At 31.8% G+C, this 11,681-nt stretch overlaps 1 protein-coding gene across 1 annotated transcript; it reads left to right on the top strand.

The window, feature by feature from the left end:
* Nucleotides 1-1,258: 1,258 nt before the first annotated feature.
* On the top strand, nt 1,259-10,363 carry LOC130902294 (uncharacterized). The gene is made up of 7 exons (XM_057814287.1): nt 1,259-1,683; nt 2,841-3,071; nt 4,503-4,660; nt 4,723-4,875; nt 4,938-5,083; nt 9,785-9,887; nt 10,223-10,363. The coding sequence occupies exons 3-7, from the start codon at nt 4,595-4,597 to the stop codon at nt 10,361-10,363; spliced, it is 609 nt and encodes a 202-aa protein (XP_057670270.1). The 5' UTR covers nt 1,259-1,683; nt 2,841-3,071; nt 4,503-4,594.
* The last annotated feature ends 1,318 nt before the right edge of the window (nt 10,364-11,681 follow it).

The following is an 11,681-nucleotide window of genomic DNA, read 5'->3' as shown; positions in this document are numbered from 1 at the left end:
TACGGTTTAATAACGTTTGTGGAATGGCTAATTCCAAAGAACGACGAGGAATGGACAATCCTGGGTTTTCTTCAACTACTTTGGGCTACAGCAGCAATATTCTCAGTTGTTCTTGAGCGACGTGCACGGGTTTTATTCTTTACATCACTAACTTGTCCCAACAGCTCAAATTTTTCCACCAATTTCTGTATTGCGGTTCGAGAAGGTGCTTCACGTCGACCCAAAAATGTTTTAGTTTTACGAACCGTCTCTGCCAAACTTTCACCATTTTTATAGTGAATTTTAATAATTTCAATGCGTTGTTGAAGCGTGTATCGTTCCATTTTCATTAATGGCGTAGTTTCTACTTGTCAAATGTCAAAAAATGACAGCTTCAAAAGTGACATTTACCGAAATAGCAGGCTGTTCAAAATAACACCTCTTATTGGAAAACCCTTCATCATTTACAACAGAATAGGTTCATACTTTTTCTAATATAGCTAAATTCTATCAAGTCTTTCGAATATTTGAATTAGTGTCTGCTCTAGATACAAACCCAAACGAAATAAATCTGGATAACTACATTGAAACATTATGGTTTAAAGTTATAGAATGTAGCTGCTGGCACCAGACTTCTTTTCCAAAGCGAAAGAGTCCTGTATTGTTATTATTCATCCCTAGTGTGTAATTTGCGTATCTTCTGGTTTTCTTGGATTTGACATTTGAAAGAAGCGTCGCCGAGCGAGATCTCGAAACTGTCGATTCACAAAACTGTACGAGTACGAACAAATCAAATATTCATAAATATCAACAGTAATTTTCGAAGAATTTTAGAGGGCTTCATGTCAGATTCTATTGGAAATTGATTGATGTGATGTGAGATAACCAATTTATGAAAATGCGTACAAAATAACAAACCAAAAGTAGGCTTGTAATAAAGCTGAAAGAGCGAGCTCCTTCGTTTGGACGAATTATGACTAATGTATCCGAACTAACGTCTATAACGTCTACTATTCTATATAGGACAAACAAAATGGCCATTTCAGTTTAGGATTAAAGCTTATAATTCTGAATATCCAAATTTACTCTTCAATTTTGATTAACGATTGTAAATATTTTTTAGCGAAGATTTCAGAGATGTGATAGCAACAATATTTTTAGTAAGATTTGCTAAATTTACTAAATATTTTATTTTTATTTATTATATATCTTTTAGTTTTTAAAAAATAACAATTTCAACGAATCAGCTGACGTTCTGAGGAATGAATGCAAGGATCGCAATATTTTATTAAATAATATTTCTGGTCAAGTTTTATATGAATGTAAAGAGTCTATTCAAAAAAATATTTCTGCCACAGATAGAAGAATAACGATGTATACGTTTTTACGAAATGTGAGTGATAATTTTTTGAAATAAGGTCACGGCATATGTTAACACAATTTCAATAACGAAGTCTTCAGAAATAGCGAATTAGACTGCAGATTAAATATACTCTGATTGTAGTGTGTTTATCCCTAACCTAGGCTTTTCACGAGGAAACGGGTTGTATACAGATTAAAATTAACGAATAGTCTTTAACCTCTTTCTCATTCAACTGATTTTCATTTTCAAGGTTGAAGAAAAGGTAAAAAAATGCGAAATTCCTAATAACGATAAGCGTAATCAATTTAAGCAACTGGAACAAGATTACAAAAATTTATTGGGTAAGTTTTTACAATGTGTTAAAGTCTTTAGCAAATAGTAAAAAATTGAGTACGTATTGAATATGAACGATTAGTGTTTTTACAAAAAAAAAAATGAATCTAAATCTATAAAATCTCGTATCTGTCCAATCTTTCCAATAACCAAAAGCATCGATCGGTATAACTACAGTTCGAGTCTCCATTTTAAGCAGACTGTCATTTAATTTAAAATTACTAATGGTGGGTCCACACGATACAGACTTTTGTTCGTACAAATTATGAAGTCGGTGTAAAAAATTTTACCCAAAATTTGGATATACATATATATATACAATTTAAATTTCTTAGCTGCGATAAATACGCAGATTTACATGCATACTCCGCCATTTAGATCGCACCGACATTTTATGGAAGTCTGTATCGTGTGGACCCACCATAAGGTATTCAAACGGTTTGATTGGAAACCTGTGAATTAATGAGTAAAACTCATAATAAATTATGTATACAGTTACTGCATCAATAAATTATTTATTATTTTTAGTTGTAAACTTATTCTGTTGCCTTGAAATTATGAATAAATCTAGTATTGAACCTCAGAGTTTCATAAAAACTACCACTTCATTAAATGACGCGCCAATGACAGCTCGTGGTGGAAAATATAAGGTGCTCTGTAATTTTTCCAAAAAAAAATTAACCTCGTTGATAAATATATTTGTAAGAAATATTTCGATTCGATTTAGTGTTGGAAAACATCGCTCGGTCTCTGATGTTGCCATACTACAATTTGTAATGATTGTTAGCCTCTTCCAGTGTATCTGCAGGGTTTATCATCGGTGAATTTGTCATAATACTCTCCAGAATTTTGATATGGACGCCACTAGACGGCGTCGTGAGCTGTTGTCCCTAATTATAGCACCTATAGCTAAGCAATCGTGAACAAAATCACTTGAGCGCCATATATCTAGTCTGATTTACACATAACATAGTTTATGGCGAGCAGATATCATTAATAGAATCATCAGAGTTATTGAGAAGATCTAGAATATCAAACAATCGGAATAGAACTGAAAAAACGAATATTAGACTTTCCTGGTTTTACTTTTGGGGCCCAAGTGAATAATTTATAATGTGAATAATTCGAATACGAATCAAATGTGGTAATTAATTATTTTTTGTAGACGTAACGATTCAATTAACGAAATTACTCCAAACTAATTTGGAGGAACAAGCGAAAAATGTTCATTTAGTATTAACGCAATGCGAATTTTTACATCCTACTCTATTTCAACCGATTATTAAACGAAGATTGAGCGTATCTACGCAAACTATAAGATCGTTGGACAGTTCTCAGACTGTCGAACATACCACTACGGATAATCAAGAAAAAATAACAGGTGTTAACACTTCAGGTAATATAATACGATGTTTGTAATTCAAATGTACTAATTTTTATACTTATATCGCCAATTGATCGAGAACTTTCTAGTCTTATATATTAAAAAAATTGATGATTTCCATTGCGAGTCCGTTCAGGCGTTCTACCCAACCGATTTGCTTAATTTTTTTTTTCAATGAAAGGTATTGATGCACAGATCAGCTATCAACCATCGAATTTCATCTAATTTTCACCATTCTCAAGTTATACTCAAATGCGATTTCCCCCTGTACATTACTTATGGGAGTTTTTCACATACACACGTTCTATCCTCAATATCTCAGGTTCTATTCAAGATAGAGACTTCGTTTTGGTTTAAGAATACTCCCTGAAATACCTTGTTTCTTTTGAGTTTTTAACACTTAAATCGGTTGAGTTGGAGAGGAGCTAGGTGCAGACAGTCAATGTGGAGTTATGGATTTTTGTAGGTTTTTGGCAATTTTTCTACATTCATAGATCTATATCTCAGGTTCTTATATAGCTACAGAGTTCGTTTTAGTTTAAGCACACTCGCTGAAACATCTTCTTTCTTTTGGGTTCTTGAACACTTAAATCGGTTGAGTTGGAGAGGAGCTAGGCGCGGACATTCAATGTGGAGTTATAAATTTTTGTAGGTTTTTGGCAATTTTTCTACATTCATAGATCTATATCTCAGGTTCTTATATAGCTACAGAGTTAGTTTTTGTTTAAGCACACTCGCTGAAACATCTTCTTTCTTTTGGGTTTTTGAACACTTAAATCGGTTGAGTTGGAGAGGAGCTAGGCGCGGACATTCAATGTGGAGTTATAAATTTTTGTAGGTTTTTGGCAATTTTTCTACATTCATAGATCTATATCTCAGGTTCTTATATAGCTACAGAGTTAGTTTTTGTTTAAGCACACTCGCTGAAACATCTTCTTTCTTTTGGGTTTTTGAAGACTTGAATCGGTTGAGTTGGAGAGGAGCTAGGCGCGGACATTCAATGTGGAGTTATGGATTTTTGTAGGTTTTTGGCAATTTTTCTACATTCAAAGATCTATATCTCAGGTTCTAATATAGCTACAGAGTTCGTTTTGGTTTAAGAACACTCGCTGAAATACCTTGTTTCTTTTGAGTTTTTGAACACTTGAATCGGTTGAGTTGGAGAGGAGCTAGGCGCGGACATTCAATGTGGAGTTATAAATTTTTGTAGGTTTTTGGCAATTTTTCTACATTCATAGATCTATATCTCAGGTTCTAATATAGCTACAGAGTTCGTTTTGGTTTAAGAACACTTTAAGAACTTGAGAAGAAATTAGTCAGCTAAATTATCGAATTCGAATTTAAGCACCGAACAGATCTTATTTTTATTTATTTAAGCCTCTATATTGACTTTTTCGACGTTGTCTAGTGTAATAATTACTGATTTAGAGAATTTATTTGTAGTTTCAATATCACCACTCAATATAATTCAAAATGAGGTGAAGCACGTCTTGGAGAATGTCGTGAATAATGTGTTGATATTGGAAAGCGATAGAATGCAAAGAAATGTCGAAAATAACATTCAAGACATCAAAATACTATTAGAAGATATAATTCAAGAAGTATGATTACTTTTAATATATATTAATATATTAGATTCGGATATCTCATTGTTTATTTGTAGATTTTATTATCTTTGGACGAAAAACAACCGCCTCGAGAAAAGAGTTTTCAAGTTCTTCCGAATAAGACAGATACTGCCACGATTTTAGACAAAACGGACTGCGGTAATTCCGAAAAAATAAATTTAATCGATAGGGATTCGATTTTCAGAAAAGTAGGTTCAATATTATTTTTAAAAGTAACTTTCACGAACGTGGTTTAGATGTTATTTTTTAGAAAAGTAAATTTGAGGTTAAACAACCAATAAAACGGAAAGGAGCTTCGAAAACTGGAGTTTCGAAAGGGAAACATTTTCCGAAAACTCCTTTATGTTATTTAGAAATATGTCGTAAAAATCAGGATGATCCGTCGTTACCTTGCAAGTAAGAAATTGTCATTGTGCATATTTATTAAAAAAAATCCCGAACCACGTCGAATTGGAATTATAAATTGATATTATTCAACGTAATAATGAGACCCAAGGTCTCTACATTTTCTATTTAGAAACATTTTTGTTTATAAGTTTACTGCAACAATTAATGGAATAAAATGCATTACAGAATAGTTCTCCATACAAATTGCTCTCAATTGAAAAACTGATCTATGATATGGTTGCCAGCAATCCATATTCAAAAATTAGTCTTTTGAGGATCTTCATTATTGGTTCAATAATGACCAAAGACAGTTAAACACGTAGGCCTTCTGATAAATCCATCGAGTCCTACTTGAAATCACGAATGGACGATTAAAAATCGTTTTGGCTAGAGCTGTTTGACGCCACTAGGCTTGCCCAAGTATTCGAACCATGCCCAAGAGAAAGCAGGGCACTCACAGATGACGTGGTCTGCATTCGCTAGCGGGCCCACATACAGTGTGTCCACGTAAGTTGGCGGCATATGGGAAACTTTTCTATTATTAATTTTACGAAAAAAAGTTATACCTTATAAAAAGTTCTGCATGGTTCAAAACCTAAAATTCAATTAACAGATGTTAAATTTTTTCAGTCGTATACGAGGTTAGTCAAAAAATGTGATTTTTGGTCTAAAGTAGCTTTCAAATATTCAACATTGTTTATTCACATTAAAAAAATACTTTTTTCTTCATTTTCTAGGCTTTTCCTAGGCTTTGCGAACTGTCTAAATATTTCATAAAGTGCCACGGTATAAACACTTTTTTTAGGCAGTCTAACAGTGTTTTTCATAGTTTTTAGATATTCGTATTGTACAGTTTTATGTTTGACAGACGTATTTGTTTATGAAAAGTTAGACATGCCACCAACATTAAGTCTGGAAGAGAAAATTGAGATTGTGCCCAATAGTGGGTGATAAGTATAAAACATTTCGAGAAGCAGCAGATATTTTTAATTTCCGACATCCAGATAAAAATATCCAAAATGAAACTGTTAGAAAAATATTTAATAAATTTAAGACTTATTTAGCAAAGAACGCCGAAGCGTGGTGGAAAATAATGACGTTGCGATGCAGTACTCCCTGCAACTGAGCATCCTAAATATCCTTTGCGAAAAAGGACATCTTCATCGCCAATGTATATATAAAAAGTACAGTTTCAAAGATTCTGAATAAATGCAAATATCATCGTTACAAACCTCAAAAATTTCATACTTTAAGACCAGGAGATAATAATAAACGATTTGAATTCCGTTGTGACATACAGGGAATCTTAGTATTGGAGCAGCATTCTGTCGTTGGGGGGAAGTGATACAAATCCATATTTTACGTTGAAAACTCGGGACCAATATTCGTTCAAACCAAACGTGTGGTGCGGAATGTATAAAAATCAAATAATTGGACCTTTTTTTATCAGAGAAACCTTGAATGCTGATCGTTATTTGTGCTTTTTTAACAATAAAATAAATGATTGTCTTGAGAACCTTCCCTTACTTGAACGGCGGCAGATATAGTTCCAGCAGGATGGTGCCCCATGTCACAGCAGATTGGATGTACGTCGATACGTTGAAAATATTTTCAATGGAAGGGTTTTTCATCGTTTTTCGGAAATTCCTTGGCCTCCGCGGTCTCCAGATTCAACCCCACTCTTATGGGGTTAATTAAAGTAAAAAGTTTACCTTCAAAAGCCATTTGAAGATGTTGACCGTTTAGAGAGAATAATTGCAGAAGCGGTTCGTAATATAACTCCCCATATGGTTGGTAATGTCTTAAGAGAACTGTTACATGGAGGCATTTGTTAATTGAAGATAGTGATTATTCATTAGTATTTATTACAAAGTAAACTATACATACAAACTTGATTTAAATGCATCGTTAGAATATGTGATTAAGCAACTCAAAGGTTATCAGTGTTCAATAAAAATTTAGAGATAATTGTTTTTAAAAGTTTATTTAGCATTTATAATTAATAAATGCAATTCATTAAAGTGCAAACTTGAATTTCCAACGTAATCGCAGAGAAAATGTAGAAAAAAGTATTTTTTTAATGTGAATAAACAATGTTGAATATTTGAAAGCTATTTATAATTCTAAACAATTCTTTATAACCATTTTTGATATTGTGAAAAAGTTAAAGTTACTTTACTCTAGAGCAAAAATCACATTTTTTGACAAACCTCGTATACGACTGAAAAAAATTAACATCTGATGATTGAGTTTTAGGTTTTGGACCATGCAGAACTTTTTAGAAAGAATAACTTTTTTCGTAAAATTAATAAATATTCTTTATTTTAGGCCTCTTCTGTTTTAAAATTAGTTTTTTTTTTAATAATTTTTGAAAAAGATAAAATTCGACGTTTATATTTTGATAAAGACTTAAAGAAAAGTCGAAACGTCAAATTTTATCTTCTACTTTCAAAAATTATTAAAAAAAATTGTGTGTGTCAGCTCCGACGCACGACTGGAGTTTACTCCGTAAGTTCGATAGTCTAACCAGACGCAAAAAGAGTTTATTTAACTTAAAAAAGATTGATACTGTATAAAAAGGGTAAATTTGTTAATTAATGAAAATAATATACATATATAAATATATATTTATCCAATTTATTCATTTCATATACATTTATTATAACTAATCGACGAAATATGTTACATTAAACTTTTTACAAATAGTCAATTTCAGATGTGCATAAATATATCATTAGGAATGTTGATAAATTATGTAATTATTATTATCAGACTATTATCATTTTTTTTTAAATATTAATTAAATCAACATTGTCTGCATTATTAATTACAGTGACAAGTGGTTTATGGTAACTAAAATAAAACACATGGACGTTCACGAATCTTGAAAATACCGCATCAATGGTTGTACCATACCTCGTTGTCCTCATTGCTCTATCAGAAACAATATCTAAATTCAGTCCAGATTTTAAAAATTTTATTAATGTCAATCCATCATCTTTGTTAAAATCGACATTAAAATCGCCACTCAGTACGAGCGGCAGTAATGGTATTATATATATTTATATGAACTACATCTATAATTATTAAAATATTTAATAAATACAAATTGCACACGCTCATACATATAATACATGAATTATAACGTACCTTGCAACCACGTGTTTGTTAGATGTTCCGGCAATATCATCTACACCTCTTTCTGCCATAGTTCTTTGAAAATACTTTCAGTTCACTTTAGCGGAACACAATGATAAAAATTAAAACTTCACAATAACAATATTAATTATTGACATTTATAACAAAAAAAAGGATGTTGACACTGACAAATTAGAAAGTTGCGCATCATAGGGTGCGCACCAAAAACGTAACGAGGTCATTCATCGATAGATTTTACTCCTCACATTTTTCTCATACCGGGCCCCTTATATATTCAAATCGATTCTTAAGGAGTAAACTCCAAAAATATTGTCGATTTTTCTGATAATATTATCGAATTATTGACTACAGTTGTTAATATTTAAAAATTATTTATAAAATAAATCATAATAACGTGGAAGAATTTATAGACATCGACAAAAAAATTAATTTTTGGTTAGGTTAGAAATTTTCTATTTTATGTGGATGCGCTCGATAATTCATATTGGGTTGATTATCTAATTTTATGTGTTGTTTTCAAATATATATTTATATGAACTACATCGATAATTATTAAAGTATTTAATAAATACAAATAAATACATGCTCATACATATAATACATGAATTATAACGTACCTTGCAACCACGTGTTTGTTAGATGTTCCGGCAATATCATCTACACCTCTTTCTGCCATAGTTATTTGAAAATACTTTCAGTTCACTTTAGCGGAACACAATGATAAAAATTAAAACTTCACAATAACAATATTAATTATTGATATTTATAATAAAAACAGCAATATAAGTATGTTGACACTGACAAATTCTTAAGGAGTAAACTCCAAAAAATTAATTTTAAAATAGAAGAGACCTAAAACCAAGAACATTTAGATGCATTAGATATATCGAAAGGAAATAAATAAGAAATTAAAGATATTATTTTATTGAGATGTACATATTTTCTTTTGATATGTTTAATATCGATGTATGAATAACATGGATTGTAGAATATGCCTGTCTACTCGATGTATATGGGATTTTCGTAAACTTAAGCATCCCATCTAACTTTTTCATCACACAGTGTATTTGCAGGTGATTTATCACCTGTCTCACATGAGCAAACTCGAGAAACTAGTCACTTCTTATTGTACTCGATTTTTATCATTTCAGAATTGACATTAACTAAAATTAGAAATATTTACAATTTATAATTTTAAAACAATTTGCTGAGGCGTTTTGATGAAACCAAAAAGTATTTTCAATGAATATCAACTAAAAATCTGTGAACGTTATAGTTTTAGTAAAAATTTGATTTGATTCTATTCAATTGCTTCAATAAACATTTTTTGTACAGATTTAAGAGATCTTTCAAAAGATATTTCACTAGCCTACTTCACATTCGAAAAATTGGATGTTGTAGGTTGTAATTCGAACAAAATTGAAGGTAGTATTTAAATTTGACGTATTTCGGGAATTAATTTGAATAATTTATGTAGATTAACCGAAATAATGAATTATTAAACACTGCATGATTGTTTTATTATTTTATTATTTTGAATAATTATTTTAGATGTATGAAATGTTTGCCAGAACAAAACAGATATTATTGTTCTTGTTATGATTTAATATGTAAAGATATAGACGAAGAAATTATCGGTATTACAACGTTCAAGGTATGTAAAAAAATATTTTACGATAAAAAAAGTTATTTTTTGCGTTACCGTATGTCGCATGTGGATCTTGTAAAATCAGTTTACGCACAGCATCGATGTTTTTTGGCACAGCAGCCGATTTTGGACGACCTTCACGAAATTCATCCTAGAGCGAAATGCAACCACAATCGAGTTCAGAAAACCAGCGAAATACGATGGTGGGAGCGCCTAACTGACCCAAGTTTCCTATGGGATAAAGACCTACCATCGCCCCAAAATGGCCCATTTCAATTTTTAATTGTCATAGAATCACTCTATATAATAAATAGATATTTTTGATTAATGTTTTTTTTTAGAACACGCGGACGCAAGAAAATATAACAAATGATTTAAAAGAAACACAAAATGGAACAGATATTTGTAAGATTTGTGATGCTCAAAAATGTAGTTGCGCTTTCCAATCTCGACCCAAAATTGGTAGATCTCCACCGGTGTGAATAAAATTTAATTGTACTATGTCTTGTTGTTTTCCCATTTTTTGATAGTATCATCGACATTTAGATCATTTCGAAATGAAGTATCAAAAATGTATTAGATATGAATTAGATAGTGATCTATGAAAATGATACCGAGGTAGGTCGACACCTCAAGATTCTATCTGTTTTTAAACGAATATTCAATTAAAGGATGCCTAAAATCAAGACAAATATATAAAAAAATGTAGAAAATCAATAGTTTTAAAAGAGGATCATAATTTTTTGCAGTTTTAAGTAATGCCTTACAGTAGACTCTCGCTAATCAGGCAGATATCAGACCAGGGTTGTGCCGGATTAGCAAAAACGCCGGATTACTGAAGTAATATACAAAAATTACAAAAAAAAAGGGTTTTATTGAAAAATTTATTGAAAAATAAAGTACAGTACTGCAATACTGAAGTAATCTTTAACACTTGCGTAATGGTTATGTGTTAAAAGGGGTTTTTAATACAACTTTGTATTTTTAACACTTACAGTAATGATTGCCTATTCTATTGGGGTGAAAAAACTGGAAATTTTCTTTTGTTTCTTCGCTTGAAAAGAGGTTTTTAACACTTTTTCTTGGAGCCTTTCCAATACTCGGCTAACTGAGTGAACAGCAGAAACTTCGTCTTGTTTGTCGTCACATTCTTCTTCCCTACTCATCGCTTCTTCGATTATCACTTCACCTGTCATAATATTTCTTCTTCCTCCCCCCCGTTAGCCAGCTGTCTACATCTTCTGTTGTAAAGATTTGGCTTTCGCTTTCATCAATAAGTTTTCCTACAATTGTGTCACGCAGCTCTGTTATTTCATCAGGAAGCGAAACGTCTATTTCCTCTTGGCAATCTTCTTTTTGTACTGCTCTAACGACGTCATGTCGGGCCATAAGTTACGCCATGAACAAACAATCACTTTTTCTGGTAGGTTTTCTCAGGCGTTTGCGAGTGAAAAACTACATCCTTAAGGTTTGTATCTTTCAGCGACTGGATTATACTGTCTTCCTTAGACAATACTTTGTACAGCAAAGCTTTTTCATACTGCGTTTCGAAAGCTTGAATCAAATACTGGCCCATGGGGTGTAAGAGTGGTGTAACATTCGGTGGCAAGTACATGACACAGATACCACCACTTTTCAACTCATCTTGATCCTGGTGGCTAGGGCAGTTATCCAAAATGAGAAGAGCTTTTATAGGCAGTTTCTTTTGTTTTAGAAACTTTTTTACTGATCGTACGAATATTCCATGAAACCATTCCTTAAAAACATCCTGAGTCATCCAACCTTTGCTTTGGTTTTTAT

This window comes from Diorhabda carinulata, chromosome X (assembly GCF_026250575.1).
Source record: "Diorhabda carinulata isolate Delta chromosome X, icDioCari1.1, whole genome shotgun sequence".
Lineage (NCBI taxonomy): Eukaryota > Metazoa > Arthropoda > Insecta > Coleoptera > Chrysomelidae > Diorhabda > Diorhabda carinulata.
The sequence above is the reverse complement of the archived record's forward strand: the minus strand, read 5'-3'. Positions and strand labels throughout refer to the sequence as shown.

What these genes read in the sequence shown, in the direction of transcription:
- LOC130902294 (XM_057814287.1), top strand. Translation starts at nt 4,595, where the DNA reads ATGCAAAGAAATGTCGAAAATAACATTCAAGACATCAAAATACTATTA. An exon ending in GATCCGTCGTTACCTTGCAA is followed by an intron (nt 5,084 to 9,784) that starts GTAAGAAATTGT and finishes TAATTATTTTAG; the next exon opens with ATGTATGAAATGTTTGCCAG. An exon ending in TCGGTATTACAACGTTCAAG is followed by an intron (nt 9,888 to 10,222) that starts GTATGTAAAAAA and finishes GTTTTTTTTTAG; the next exon opens with AACACGCGGACGCAAGAAAA.